Below are 16,651 nucleotides of genomic sequence, written 5' to 3'. Positions count from 1 at the left end.
TTGATTGAGCCAGATTTTAAGTTTTGGATAGAAGAAATTAGAAAGTATTCTAAGAGTGCAAAATGCAAGCTTTACAATGTTAAGTTTGCTTTAAGTAATATGGGTATAACAGCTGTCAAAAGCCATGCCAAAGTATTAAAACATTTTAGCAAATTTACAGTCTACAAAAATACCACTCCTCTTAAAGTTTTTGAACTCACCTATCAATACTTTGGTGTATTCAAACACTGATGACTCACAAGTCAATGTGGTCAGCTGGAAGTGATGTAGAGTTATTTAAAAAAAATGTTCAACAATAGTGAAATAACCAGAAGAATGGAACTGCAGCAAACTGAAATTGCGTGCTTAATGCTTTATGGTATTGTGCCATATTATAAAGATAGACTGAGGGAATCGTACTACTTTCTCTAATCATTTTATTATAAGATTTGATGAGTCACTTGATCAGATTTTGGAGTAATGGGGGCGGGAGTTTGTACATGATACTTAACATCTGCTTTGCTTCATTGTACACGCTTCTACCTCTTATAGGCCTTAATAAAAATTTTCAAATCTCAATGAATGGACCAAATATTAATCATAAATTTTTCAGCAATCTGAAATCTGAGTGCAGTCTGTGAAACAAATTAATGATTCAGTGATACTTAATATGGACAGTTGCACAAGAATATTAAAATTATACTTCTGTGGCACCAATTCTGCATAGGTCTTTTGTGACAGTCATTCAAAATATACTGTGAAGATTTATCAAAGCAGATGTAGGGCCTACTGAAGTCTTTTGATTTCTTAACAAGTATAGACTTAACTGATAAAAAATTTGCTTCTGTACAATCAAATACACAGGATTTGGTACTAAAAAAGCTATCAGAGAATTAAAAAAGACAAAAAAAGTCACTTATCAAATGATCTTACAGTTTATAAAAGATGTCACAACTGCTTTCATAGCTTTTACAGAAAAATTATTGACACAGTTACTCTTACTAAGCTTACTAAAGCAGTCTCACGTTTTGATCCAAGTCTTGTACCGTATTTACTCGAATCTAAGCCGCACTTTTTTCCGGTTTTTGTAATCCAAAAAACCGCCTGCGGCTTAGAATCGAGTGCAAAGCAAGCGGAAGTTCTGAAAAATTTTGGTGGGTGCCGCAACAACTAACTTCTGCCGTCGAATATATGTAGTGCTACACAGGCACGTTTTGTAGGCACAAAGATAAATACTGGCACCAAATCCTCTGCATCAGTAAATAAATTAAAGAAAAAAAAGGTGGGAGACGAGTTTTTTCTCCGCCCCGAGTTTTGACCACTGCATTTTCATACATTATCCAACGAAGTAAATACAAATTCCGTATTGTTCATCTTTGAATGTAGCAGCATTTCAATGTACTACGAAAATCCGACTGGCAAGACTGTTTGGGATGTTTGTCAATATGGCCAACTCTACGTTCTGAATTTTTTCCTACCTGTGAGAAGAGATGGTTGCTAATAGGAACTTTTATGAATTGTGAATCACATGCAGTATTCTCTTCACCATAAGAATGTAAACATTTTGCCTTGTATTGTTTCGTGTTTGCTGCTACCTCATTTAAATCCTGTCTGCCTAATAAACAACGAAACTAGAGTGAGACAAACAGCAAACGTGGAAGAACATACATATCGTGTCATGTTTATATTCGTATTATTCTTATGCCTAATAGTGATACAGTCAGAAATTAAGCACAGCAATTGAATAGATTTTTAAATCTAAGAGGACTCTAATTTCTGTGCAGAATGTAATGTACTAAAGAGGTGCCTGCAAAGATACTCAAACGGAGAAAAATCTTCGCTAAACTCTCGTTCAGAACATCTTCTATCATACGCAGTCTATTATTTGGTTATTGTTGATCATTATCAAAGAAAGCAGCAGTGTAAGTAACAACAAATAGCAGTCTCTTGCCATTGTTTCGCTAATAAGACGATTCCTCTCTCTCTCTCTCTTTTTAAAAAAAGAAAAAAAGCGGCGGTAGCGCGCACAAAAGCAAGCCATGCCGCGAGCGGCGACAGGCCGTAAACACGCACAATCAGAATGCGACAAACAATGCATGTCACAGTACAGTAATGAATTTTCAGCTTAGAGTGACGTAAATACCTATAACAAAGAAAACAGCGCGTATCAGTTCAAAGAAAAATAAGCAATCAATACAAACCAGACGAAGCACGAGAAAACGGAAGGGTACCCGTATAAATACAGACGGAACGCCTGACGCATAGCAATGGCTACCTGGTAAAGCTTAACTGCTAAGCATACGACTCGAAACAAACTACTGTAGCTGTATTGTCATTCATTCGACCTAATTTGTGTTTCATATTACAATGGACCAACTTTGTTTCGATTTGGAGGTGCGGCCTAAAACTTTTCTCTCCCCTTGAATTTCGAGTCTCATTTTTCAGGTGCGGCTTAGATTCGAGTGCGGCTTAGATTCGAGTAAATACGGTACATTTTCCCAAAGTCAACAGCGAGAGACTGAAAAGTCTACTCACTGTTTTGAATGAAAGTAATTGTATCAGTGGTACTGTGCCTGATGAAATCATTTGAGATTTAAGCAGTTTATGTTCTCAATCTCCGGCATAACTAATTCTCAAAAATTATTTGCAGGCTAAGAAACACGTAGATCATTTTTGGAATGGATTAATTGTTACACACACCTATCCACAGTCATTAATAAAATTGTTAAAGATGGTTATGATTTTATCTCATGGCAGTGTTAATATTGAAAGACGTTTTTCAGTCAATTACGAGTGCTTGGTTGAGAATGTGAAAAATTAAACTTTAATTGCTCAACAATTAATATATGATTCCAACCTAACTGAAACAAATAGATATGTTGCAACTTTTGATGTTCCAAAGTCTGTAATTCATTCTTACCAGAAGTTGGGTTCAGAATTGTCAGAAGAGACTGTATGTTGAGATAAAGAAGTTAAAATAACTGAATCAGAAGATTTGAGAAAAAATTTGTAGTAAATTTTTAAAAAAATATTTGGCATGAAAAAGCCAGACTTTTAGCTAAGATTTTAAATGATTGATGAGCAATGTAAAAATACTCAATAATTTGATCTGCCAAATATTAAAATTTTAATTTGAACTAGTTCATACTACAAATCATTAGCTTGTTTTTGTGTTAATTCATTTTAAATTATGTACATTTTATAAATGTGTTAAATTACTTATAATTACCATCTATATCAGTGCACTGAAAATGAATAAAATAAAAAGTAAACTATATAAATTGACAGAGTTAAAGGTTCCGCCGTAATTTTTGTGAGTTTTGTACCAGATTTAATTATTTTCAGTTAGAAAACAATGAAGACTTTAATTGTTTTTATAACATAAATAAAAATTTCAAAATCAGGGGAAAATATTACGAACTTTACTGGAAAAACTGGAAATACGAGGAAATATTTGATTCATTTATTTGTTGCCTTGGTCTTCCCCCTGATCTGTTACTTCTGTCGTCGTCTTCCTCCGCTACCTGATCTGGCATTCTCAATGCATTATGTGCCCATACTATTTCAGTCTTCTCACTTTAATCACTCCCACAACATCCACCAATTTGTAGAAATTTGTACAACTCCTGCAGTTAATGGTTCCTCCTTTTTCTCCCGTCGTCTCTGTCCTTCACTAGTCCAAAAATCTGCCTCAGAACAGCATTCTCAAATATCTGTCTTTTGGTTTGGGATGAAGGTCTGTGCTCTCTATAGGACCACAGGTTATATCTCACTCCTGTAGATTAATCTTTGTGGTTCTCAATAGAAGCTGAGACTTTAGTGGCTTTCCAAGTGCAAACCTCGACAACCTATTTCCTGCTTGAATTTTTGTCATTGTTAACGTCTGAAGGTTTATTGTTTTCCTCTCTGCTCAGTACAAGGTATTTGGTCTTATCCATCTTCATCTTTAAGGCTGCCCACATTTCCTCCTCCAGTAATACTCTTACCATCTGAATTATGTCTTGCTCATGGTGATTTTTTTCTGGTAAAATTTTTATTAATTGTGACTAAAGCTTTGATCTGTTCGCAAATCGTGTATTAAATTTGTTATTGGTTGATACTTTTAAATTGTGCAGCTATGTACAAATTTACTAACATTAATCAAGTAATTAAATTTAGAAATGGAAGTATGGAATTACTGACACTCACCAACTTCCCCCGTTTTTGTCTGTGAGCAATTCATTTAGTCAAAAAATGTTTCTTCATGCAAAATCCAACTTTGGGGAGTAGGAAGTGAAGTAGAAGTTACAAAGCTCCTTCCTTATCTGTGCAGACAATGTAAATGTGTCTAGTGACATATTTAAAGTATTTCTTCGTGACTACTTGTATATTGTAATTTTCCCAAGGAAGTAAGCAGTAACTTAACATATCTGTAAATCTGTTGTGTAAATGAATAAAAATGAAGGTAGCAACCACTTATCTGTAGTTTCTTGGTGTGTAGCCCATAGACAAATTAAATACTAAAAATTCGTAACTGCCTTTTTCAGCTACCTCTCCTTTGCTGGAATAACTACTTACTTTCTTACAACAGTCACAGTGCCTGACAGTGGATTTATTCATTATCAAGGTCAAGAAACACATGCATAGTGTCTGAGGAGGAGGAGGAGGAGGAGGAGGAGGGGGGGGGGGGGGGAAGTGCTGCTGGTATCAATACCACATAGTATTTCAATGGTCCAACTACGGCCTTCATCATATTAAATGCGTTGCCGAATCGTGCTGAACTGATGTGAAGCTGGAGACTGGTCCCTATCGAGAGACAAAAAGACAAGGCACCTGCCCCATAAGCTGTCAGATGGAAGTCCTTCATATTCAGCCAGCAAAACGTATTCGTAGCAATCTTAGACTGTAATGTAATATCAGAAATTCCTGGCTGGAACAGTATGTAAAAAGAAGGGTAATGCAATCACTCACGTATAGTGGACTGATGTGTGGTGCATAGACACAATCATGTGGTGCATAGACACACATAATAGAAAGCAGTTTTTACTAGTTTTCGTGCTCTGATTCTTTATATTGCAAAAGTACACTCAGTGACACACACAACCACACTGACACCCAAACACATTCCCACTGCCGTGGCGAGACACTATTCAGAGCAGTTGCCTGGACAGTGGTAAGGAAGGGTTATGTAGTGATGCAGGGGCCATGGAGGGTCATAGTGGGATAGTGTGGGGCAGGTCTTTCAACAGATGACTCAACGTCTGCACAACAAGATGAAAGGGGTTCAGAGGGTATATCTTAAAAGAGGTATAAAGGGATAAAGGGGGAAGGAGAGGAAGGTAGAGATGAAGAGGGGGGGGGGGAAGAGAAGATACAGGAAGGTGGGAAAACAGAGAGGGAGAGAGAGAGAGAGAGAGAGAGAGAAAGAGAATATGCCTGAGTATGGGGGGAGTGTGGGAAAAGGCAGCACACAATCTGGACAGGGGAAGGGGTTGTGTGGACAAAGACAGAAGGGAAAAGGGAGAGAATGCCTGGGTATGGGGGGAGTGTGGGAAAAGGCAGCACACAATCTGGATGGGGGAAGGGGTGGTGTGGACAAAGACAGAAACGAAAAGGTAAATTGAGGCTGTGGCAAACAGATTAGCAGTCTAGGCCAGGGGGATTCCACAAGCACAGTCACAGTGAAGTAGCTGTGAAAGTCGTTTGCGTTGTGGTGCACTGCATGTTTGGCACCGGGTTGTCAAGTTTTCAGTTTATCCCAGTGTGGTAGTGGCGATTCATGCGAATAAGACAGTTGATTACGTATCATGTCCACATAGAAAGCTGTATACTAATCACAGTGTAGGTGGTATGTAGCATGGCTGCTTCATACAAGGCCCTGCCTTTTATTGGGGAGACTGTGGTAGGGGGTGGTGGATGGATGTACAGGATAGGTCTTGCACCTGGGGCACCAAGATTCATGACCACTGTGATGGAGCCTTTGTCAACAGGAAGGGTGGTAAGTTCGTAACCTAAAGGCAGTTCAGACCTAATCATCCTACCTGCAGACAAAAGCTCCATCACAGTGGTCATGAATTGTAATGACTACGTGGCTGAGGGTCTCTGCCAACTTTCCGATACCTCTGCATACAAACCTTATGACTGTGATCACATTACAGAAATCCAACAAGATTGCTAGCAGCTCGTTAAGGCCTTAGGTCCATCCCAAAACCTGACATTTGTATCCATCTCTCTCTTTACACCAGCCCCTCCCTCCTCCACACTCTTACTTTTTACGTAATCCCCATACTCCACAAATCCAACCCCACTGGTCTCCCAACTGATTATCCCATTGTGTCAGTGTGCAGTGCTCCCATGGAATGAAGCTCTGCCTTTGTCCACAAACACCTCCAAAACACTGTCTGTAACCTCCCATCCTACATCTAACACACTGCTCTCTTTTTCACCACCTTTCCACAGTTCCTGTCCTATTACCATCAGACTGCTTGTTGGTCGTTGCAGATGTAACGTCCTTATACACCAACATCACCTATGCCAATGGCTTTGTTGCCATTTAACACTACCTTTTACAAAGTCCTTCTGATAGCAGACCTACCACATCTTTCCTAATCCTCCTGGCCAACCACATCTACACCCACAATTATTTCACTTTCAAAGCTCAAACCTGTAAACAAATCCATGGTTCTGTCAAGGGTTCTCTCACCATTCTGTGTCAGCTTATTTATGAGCTGTCTGGAGGAATGCTTCCTATCCTGTCAATGCCTAAAACCCCTTATCTGGTTCAGATTCATTGATGACATTTTCATGGTCTGGGCTTGTGGCGAGTACATCCTTTGCTCTTTCTTCCACAACCTCAACACCTACTCCCAATTGTGCTTCACCTCGTCCTTCTCAACTCAATGAGCCACCTTCTTAGAAGTTGACCTCCACCTCTCAAATTACTCCATAAATATGTCTGTTCACATCAGTCACACCAACCACCGACAACACCTCCCCTTCTACAAGTGTCACGCATTCCATGTCAAAAAGTTTCTTCCGTACAACCTGGCCACCCATGGAAGACACATATACAGTGGAAAGCAGGAGTTTTCAAAATATACCAACAACCTTATCAGAGCCTTTATTGGAAAATAGTATCCTATCCAACTCATCCGTAAACAGATGTTCTGTGCTATCTCCTCTGCTCATACCGACAAATATTTTAACCAGCCACCAAGCACACTCCTATGATCACCCAGTATCACTGTGGACCTGAAAAGCTCAGCCATATCTTTCAGCAGAGCTTTCTCACTCTCTTTTCACCACCCCTCTGCCTTTTTCTCTCTCCCTCTCCCTGTCTCCCTCTTCATCCTCTCATCCCTCTCCCCCCCCCTCCCCTTTGTACCACTTTTGTACCCTACCCTCTGATCCTCTACTCTCACCTCTTTATTTGTTAATTAATAATCAAGGACTTCATGGGATGTGGGACTGGTATGTCAACCCTGCATCTAGGTACAATTACCCACTAACACGGTTGCGTTCACATCGAGGGTATAGATAGTAGATGAAAAGCAAACAAAGGGTAACAGTTTCGTCAAGAAGCGGGGGAGGGGGATTACTTGCTGCCTACAGCAGATCATGCAAGGGTATGTTATGTTAGTAGTGGGTATCATTCATCTATACTTCCTCAGAGCTAAAGGTTGTTATCATAAGAGCAGTCCAGTTTGGCAGCACAGTGCACTACTGTGAGCCTTCTGCTGCACCATGTCAGTGGTGACTTGGTGTAACATCAGGCTACCGTTGGATGGCAGCAACGTGGTCCTACTCAGACCACTGCCTCATCGCAGCCTCAAGGTAGCCCCCTCAGGAGTGCCTTCCAGGGGAAGACGTCTTCTCGCGTGCTGGTCGCGCATCGACGTTATGGGTGACCAAAGCATTCTTGATCGCCCTGTGATCAGCCATGTTCGCTGCCAGTACGCAGGTCAGCGAGTCTGAATTGACAAGACTCGTAGACCACCTCATTCTTGGTGCAGCTCATCATAAACCGAACAGTGCTATCCACCCGCCTCTGCACTTGACTTACAAAGGGAGGACAGGCTATGACTCGTCTTCGTGATTCTTCTTTGCCCAGTTGGCAGACTCAGTGAGTTGCGCGACAGATGGGCCCCCTCATGACAGAAGGTTTCTTCTGCACAGTCTTCTTTCCCATGCTGTGACACAGAGGACACAACGATCCATTTGCATTGTAAGAACAACAAACGACAATTTGCTCCTTTCCACAGCCACAGCACAGCTCTCTTTGGCCGCCCAGTGAGTGTAGCACGCAGCAGCAGCGATGTGCACTCCTGGCTGGTTGACTGGTTTGGACTTCTAACTCCTTTCGTCTTCCTGTGCAGCCACTGAGTCATCTGTCAATAGATTTGCCCCACACTACCCCACATTCCCCTCCTTGTCTCATGCATCCTTCCCCACCCCCTTCAGTCCATGCAACTTCTCTCACTAATGCATAACCAATAATCAGTCTCACTGTGGCAGTGGGAGTCTGCATTTGGGTGCCTGTGTCATTGCATGTGTAAATATGTGCACTTTTGCTAAAAAGAAGAGCCAGAGCTTGAAAGCTAGTGAAACATGTTTTCTGTTGTATGTGTGTATGCAGTACACATCAGTATGCTATAGTTGGGTGGTTGCTTTTCCCTTTTTCTACATATATATCCTAATACATTGCCCATGCTTTTTTTTAACCACCATATAGGGATGTTGTCTCTGTTTTGCATTGGTTTGGCAGGGCAAAGTGACTGCCTCTTCTCTGGTGACAGCAAGGATTGGACCATTGAAATATTATATCTCATTTGTTTTAGAATATGCTGGCAAATCCAGCAAAAATTCCGTAAGAAACATCTTGCTCGTCAACTATTTCAGAGCAGTTCATTGTAGAATGCAGCATTCCTTTAAACAAGTATAAATTACTCTAAAACTTAACATCCCAGTAGTAGTGGGCAAAAGGAGGGAGGATAAAGTGTCATTACAGAATTTGAATTGGGTGGAAAATGACAGGAGAAGAAAGGACACGAAAAGGGGAAAGATGGGGATGTTATTGTGGATTCTCTAGTCCCAATTTCAATTCCGTGGAAATCAGATAATATCCACAGTGTGGAAATGTCGCCCCCACCATTGCTGCATATATTAACATTTTGTGAACTCACTTTCGCATATGGTTATGTGATAGGAGTTTGACTCCTCCATAGAGGTGGTAGACTTAGAGTAAACTGCATGTTCTGATCTTGAGTTTTCATGTTGTGAATTGTACTCTCCTTGCTGGGATGCACCTTTGTATCATTATGTTAAATTATGTAATGCTGTTGAACATGTAACAGTTATTTTAAAATTTTAACCTAATTTATGGATTCTCTGAACCTTTCAATGGTGTAATGGTGCAGTTCGGTAGTAAGACTTAGTGCTTACAATAAAGAAGGGCAAAAAGATCATTCTGACAGTGGTAGCAAGAAACATCACTGAGACACTGAAATTATTTCCCTATGCTCAGTGTACAATGTAATCATTTTCACTTATTTTCAATAGCAATCTCTAAAACAAAGATTCCATGTGGAATGTTTCTTTCTATTTTATTTATGTGCATCCCTTTGCTTCATACCATACTAAGTTCAGTTGACATTCTGTAGGAGAAGCCTTTATTTAATTTGCATTTTGTTTTGGAAACAGGTTCTGGATCAGGATCCTCAGAGCAGCCAACACCTGTAAATGCTGATTATGCCAACTGCAGTCCACCACGTCGTCCTTTCTCAGAGCTTGTGGACCTTCCGCAGCCCATGGAGAGTGGACCCAGTCTGGCTCCCCGTGTCATCAGAGCTCGGGGCTCTTGGGGACCAGGAGAGAATATTCCAAAGTTTGAAACACGCAGTGAGAGAGCAAGTTCATCTGAGCAGATATATGACTGTAGGGACAAGCCTCCGGTTCCACCTGCAAAGCCTCAAGGCTCAACAGCACCCACAGCAAGAAGTGTCAGACTGACCAATTTCACAGAGAAACAGTTATCGAGTATTGACGCAGGACAAATGAAGTCGTGTGAACTTCAAGCGTGTGGCCGCCAGCAGGAAAGTGTTAACTACTCCACAAGGAGTGAACTCCAAAACGTGGGTAGAACTGAAAGTGATCAAAACAATGCATCAGGTATGAGCACAACAGACGATCAAAAACAACGTAATATGTTACGGAGCCAGCAAAGAGAAGAAATAAATTCTCGGCCTGTGATGTCATTTTCCAACGAAACTGCACCTTCGCTTCTATGCGAGAATCCTGAAGAGTTGAACTGTACATCTTCAAGGTTTGCACAATCATCCAAATCTGATAGCAGTTCAGAAATCTTAATGGAATCTGTAGGAGAAGTTCAGGAAGAAGGGAGACCCAGCCATGTAAGGGAACATAATGACTGCCTAACTTCTGACGAAAGGAAGGAAGTTGATCAGTCAGAACATAGTGCTGGAGATACATCAGCCTGCAATGATGCAGGCTGTTTAGGATCAGAGGAAAATCCTAATGTAAACTCTGTGACGACTGAACTGACAGAGAATTTGAGTCTGCCTTTGGAGGCCATTGTTCCTGAACATACAAATAACATAAATATAGTGGCCCCGGAATGTACTGCAACAGAACAAACTCCAGAGAACTCAGTCAGTATTCACCGTGAGTCTTCAATTCAGCAAAAAGGTCCTGGAAGGCCAGTTGATGTGGGGCAGCGTAAGTCACTGAAGACTCAGACGGACGTATTGAATGGTCCTACTACCAGTGCACATCGACAAGCTAATCCCTTAATACGGTCAGGCTCTACTTCTAGTACAGCATCAGCTGACCAGCAGCTACACTACGTATCACTCGATTTGGAGGACAGGCCCAGTGAGAGATCACAGCGCACTCAGCTTCGAGGAGAACAGCTGTATGATGGCAGTTCTTATGCTCAGATTGACTTCTCTCACAGGACTGAGTGACTGCTGTCTTATTGATTTGCAATTTGACTGTGAGACTGTTTACTATACACCTGTTTTTTCATATTGTAATTGTAGCAAAATGAATAAGCATTGCCAGTTATTGGGGTGGTAATGCATCCTAGGTGAACTTTGAATTGTGCATCTTGCTAGCTTTGAGGCTGTCTATTAATTTTTTATCTAGCTTTGGTACTGAAAGCATGAAGACGGTAGCTGTTTGTATGGCTTGCTGCTGAAAATAATGCTTTAGTATTAATTTGCTGCAGCAATGCCTGAAATGTATACTAAGTAAGAACTACTCAAGTATCATTAGGAAAAGTGGCACACGCTACAGAGCTCCTTACCCACCACTCAGGATCTTATGCCCTTTATGAATTAAGGTAGGCCTATCTTGTATGCCCACTTCCGTAAAGTCCACCAGTGGGTATTTGTCTGAGAAGTATAAATTTGGCAGCAACATATCTTTGTGGATACATATACTTGTGTCATTATCTGAACCTATATTTGCTTTTAAGTTTATTCCTAGAACAAGTGCATACCTAATTGGTACACACCATAGAGACATTCTAATGGAAAGGCAGCTGGCTCAGATTTAGCCTCCAAGTGTATGAGGGATTTTGTTTTAAAAATTTCCACTGTACATTTGATATTTAGGAACAAGTACTTAGTACATTTTTAGCATTTTATTAGAAATGGTTTACATGTGCTATGTATGGAAAAAATGTGTATGATCGTCAGTATGTAACATGTTATCAGAATATCAAGTACCATGAGTTGAACATGTTTTCACAAAAATTTAAAAATTTTTTCTTTACAATATTTTTTATGTCTCATTCCAAAGCTGTCCCATAACAGTCTTTTGTGGTTACCTATTTAGTGACCCAACTATGAAGTGAGAAGCACTTGTATTTCTTCTTCTCCCCCTTTTTTTAAGGAAAAAACGAGAGCAAGAAAGAAATATGTTCTGTGAATTATCACCATAACATGTTGCAGAAAGCTTTTCACATCCATGGAACAGCATGAAATGGGAGATCTGTAGTAAATAAATCTTAAAATCCAGTGCTGAAGTTCAAATGATCAACTAAAAGGATCCAAAAAAACTAGATTATTTGATTTTGTACACAAAACTGTTTGAAGCATAAGTGCAAAGTAATGATGTTGAGAATATGTGTGATGTTTGTGAACCTCTTTCTTGTCTGTCGCCTTTTTCGTTGCTGTTTCACATAGCTAGTTACATAAATACATATTGGTATGCTTCACTCGTAGGTGTGAAACAGCAGTATTTTTTCCCCCCCTCATGGGAAATTCAGAACTGACTGATTACAATTGCTTATAATTTAAATATGTCCTTTATTCATAACTATTTAGTTGTCTGACTGATGAGGTTTTTCAATGGCATGAAAATGCCTTTGTGTAAGAAAACTGATTTCCTTTGTGTTTACCAAATATTTAGCCTTAACAACTTTTTTTTCATGCACATTGTTCACAAGCAGCACATCATTTCTGAAATTAACCTTTAATAATTAACAAGTTATAATTTTTACTGTATTTTCAAGAATTTGTTTTGTTTAAAATCTGTTGTCTCTAAACATTGAACCTTGGGCCTCTCAATCACAAATCAGTTAACACTGTAATAATATTTTTATCAAAGGCCAGAGAAATGAAAACATAGATTCATGGACCAGGATAGGTAAGAATGTTGTATCTCTGAAATGTTGGACATGGACATACTGATTGCTTTAACTGTCCACGTGCCAATATAATTCAGCCTGGGTAGTGACTCCCAGCATTTGCTACTGTGTGCTTTGGCTACAGCTGATGGCCTGCCTCAGTTGGTTGGTTCAGTGAATACCTTTTCAACAAAATTCTATTTTCACGTAGTAGTATAGATATTGAAATCCTGATACCTCCTAGTTTCCATTAAGACCATACTTGTTAATACAGCACTGTTGCAAGTGCAAAAATCACTGTTTCTGTGTGATGTGTTTGACTATCTGTAGTGTGCAGATAGTTGAATGACTTCAGTGCTCTCTGGAAAGTAGTTGGGAGTAATATCAGGTGCCAGGTGCACCATGGTGCAGTATAGCTTTCATTTCTTGCTCATGCATAAGCTGACTCAGTTTCTAAAATGTGCCTTCAGTTACTCCATAGGCATAGGCCTAAAAATCATAGTGATCAAGGGGCTGGTCCCTTTGTGATTCCAGGACTTCAGTTTCCTGATAGGAGTGTGTCATTTTCCTCAAAGTTTAATATTCAAGAAGGAATCATTCCTTTCACTGTGTATGTAGTGGGTAGCAAGGGCACTAAATTTAACACACCTTTTGTAACTTTTTGTTACACCCTTTACACTTGATTTGTTGTAAAATAACAATATATTTTACTATCAAGAAGCAGGTCTGCAGTGAGCATCCATTACTCTAAGAGTGCAGCTGATTTACTAATCTAGACCAAGTGCAAGAAAATTTTTTCCATATATATATACTTTCAGTTTTGGTGACTGGTGCTTTGTTTTGAATTGTACCACATTCAAAGACTTTGCTTCTACTGGACTATTTATATACCTTGCAGGGTGTGCCTACCTGTAGTTGTATGTATACAGAGTATGAAATACTCTTCAAATGGACAGTGGTGTGTTTCTTAGTGGCCCTACAGACTGCTGACAGAGAATGACTGTAATAAGTTGCCATCAAATGGCAACATGTCAGAAGAACACAGTTCTCTTATCATTCTGCTGGGGAGAAGCCACGTCAGACGTGGCTGCGTGTGTCCCGTCAGTTTCCCATGTTGCATGGGGGCGTGCTGGCACGTCTCTGGGGGGGGCGGGACCCCTCCTACACTGCCCCATGTCTCCAGCCTCCTCTACTATATTTATTGTTTGTTGAACAGAAAGGAGATAGTTACGTGACATTTTATCCATTTTTGTGAGAGTTTTGATAACATTTTATGTTGTATTTATTATTGTATAGACCCAGCATTTTTACGTAATCATTATGGCATCACCATACTTACATGCAAAATACACGCATACACTTGTGCTCAGAAATAAAGACAGTTCCTATATGCCGACAAATGTAATTTGAATATATGTATATGTGTGACATGTTTTATTACTGGATATTGGATTAATGTGTTTCCTTTGTCTCTGAGGTCAAACATATTGTTATCATTTTCAGAGTGAGGTAATCAACCTACTTTTAAGTTCTTGCATTTTTCAAAATGAGTGGACTGCACATTGTAACAAGAATTTTCATATTGTCACTGTCACTCAGCAGAAAGGGGCACAGTTGTTTTAACAAACAGTTTAAGAATATGTTTGTGATTAATTTAAATTTATGACTTCTATTATTAACATGAACATCTTGAGGATTGCTGTAATTATTGATTAATAATGTTCACACTTAAGTGAGGGGAGAGCTTTGCCCCATATTTACGTGTAGCCAAATGCATAGTTTTACATCTTTCAAGAGTCATCTCACCACTGTTACTGGCATATGATGTAATCCTATTAGAAGATATCTTAAGTTACATTTATTTTGCATCAATCGATGAATTTCATTAGTTTTTGTAACTACAATACTTTATAGCAGTTTCACTCTCTGATTAATCCAAAGGAACAGTGCTTATGATTGTAAAGATTTTAGAATAAATAATTACCTGGCTCTTGCTTGAAGTAAAAATAGCTAGAAGAAGCTTCCCAGATTAGTGAATTGGAAGAAATTTTCAAGTTCCTTGCTAGCTGCTTCCCTAGCTCTTATCAAAGCATAGTTTATACTAGTGATTGGAAGATTGACAAAATCTTTCATGTTGGGTAGCTATACTTTTTGCTACATGCGTAAGAGGCTGTAGCTTGAACTCAGGGAGTCATACTGCAATAAATAAATAACTTTATGATTGTGTAATGAAATGTTGTTACACACTAAAGCTTGGTGTCTGCACACTCACTACAGATGATTCAGGGGTGAAAACATTGGCTTCTCTCATGACTGTGCTACATATAACTCTGTTGTGTGAAGTACTATTACAGAAGTTTTATTACTGATTTATACTAGTGTGAGTGCTGACACCATAGTTAATGTTAACACCAAATTCTACCATTTTAAAACTATTGTGTCTTATATGACATGCTGCTGCGTGGCAACACAAAATCGAAAATCTTATAATTACATGTGCAGCCCACACTGTTACCACTGCCAGTTGCCCAGAGGCACTAAACTACCATGTCTTACATTGTAGGATTCTGTGAGTAACAGATGTTTTATTGTATACAGTTTGTTGATTTTACCTTTATTTCATTATATGAAATAGAACTGTTCATGTTATTCCTATTTTTATGTATATTTTTTGAGTTGTACAGATCCGTACCACTACTTGAATAAAAGTATGAGACACATTTCCTTTTATTTTTCTTCCATTCCATGCTCCAATAACTTCCTGTTGTAATAATTTGTTTAAAATTCAGATGCTCACATTTTAATTTGCAATTTTAATAAGTGTAACAGATCAACATATTCTAGTTGAATTGGCGTGAAGTTGATCCCTGACAGTTGCAGTGGGCTGGATGCAGCAGTTTTTCAGGCCTGCCTCAACCAATAATGTAATTCTATTTTGTAAATGTCTCTGTGGCATCATCTCAGTGTTGTTACAGCTCTGTAGATTGCTTCTGTTTTCGGCTGTAGTCATTAGCACTTCACAGTTGAAAGCTGGCAACCGAGCTGTCAGGGATCTTCTTATGCTGTCTTGTCTATAGGACTATGCACAGATGATGTCATTTGTGGAACACTATGACTGCACAGATCTTGTCTTAATTATCTATGCTGCAGTGATGATTTCAAATACACTCTACACAAAACTGGACAAGCTAGGTAAATTAACATAACATACACTGATGCGCAAAAATTAAAAAGACAAAAATAACTTTTGCAGGATATGTAGGGACAGGAAAATTTTGCAAAATTTGCAGTGGTTTTTTTTTTTTTTTTTTTTTTTTTTAATAAAACGAAATTAGAGATTCAAGTGGTTCAAATGGCTTGGAGCACTATGGGACTCAACTTCTGAGGTCATTAGTCCCCTAGAACTTAGAACTAGTTAAACCTAAGGACATCACACGCATCCATGCCCGAGGCAGGATTTGAACCTGCGACCGTAGCGGTCTCGCGGTTCCAGACTGCAGCGCCTAGAACCGCACGGCCACTTCGGCCGGCTAAAATGAGAGATTTTTAGGTGAGATCATGAATTTGTAATTTTGACATATAAAAATGTTATAAATCGGAGGATGGAAGTTTACTAATATTTGTAGCTGATAGTTATTGAATTTTTGACCTCTAATTTCCTCAAGGCTGGGATTGGTTTAGGCCGATAATCATAAACTGACTGTTTATATCTTATATTACAAACTTTGATGTGACAATGAAAATAGCTCCCAAATTAGTAAAAAAGTAGATGAGTTTTGCTATTTGGGGACCAAAATAACTGATAATGGTCAAAGTAGACAGGATACAAAATGTAGATTGGCAATGGAAAGAAAAGTGTTTTTGAAGAAGAGAAATTTTTTTAACACTGAGTATAGATTTAAGTGTGTGGAAGTCTTTTCTGAAACTATTTGTACGGAGTGCAGCTGTGTATGGAAGTGAAATATGGACGATAAATAGTTTAGACAAGAAGAGAATAGAAGCTTTCGAAATGTGGTGCTACAGAAGAAAGCTCAAGATTAGGTG

At 39.2% G+C, this 16,651-nt stretch overlaps 1 protein-coding gene across 1 annotated transcript in view; it reads left to right on the top strand.

The window, feature by feature from the left end:
• The window catches only part of LOC126236127 (insulin receptor substrate 1), a 208,489-nt gene extending 193,160 nt beyond the window's left edge, over window positions 1-15,329 (top strand). Inside the window, exon 21 of the mRNA XM_049945202.1 lies at window positions 9,658-15,329. Within this exon, the coding sequence (XP_049801159.1) occupies window positions 9,658-10,940 (1,283 nt within the window). The 3' untranslated portion in view covers window positions 10,941-15,329. The remainder of the gene's footprint in view (window positions 1-9,657) is intronic.
• Window positions 15,330-16,651: the final 1,322 nt, after the last annotated feature.

Source organism: Schistocerca nitens, chromosome 2 (assembly GCF_023898315.1).
Source record: "Schistocerca nitens isolate TAMUIC-IGC-003100 chromosome 2, iqSchNite1.1, whole genome shotgun sequence".
NCBI lineage: Eukaryota > Metazoa > Arthropoda > Insecta > Orthoptera > Acrididae > Schistocerca > Schistocerca nitens.
Note: the sequence above shows the minus strand (reverse complement) of the source record. Positions and strands in the feature narration are given on the sequence as shown.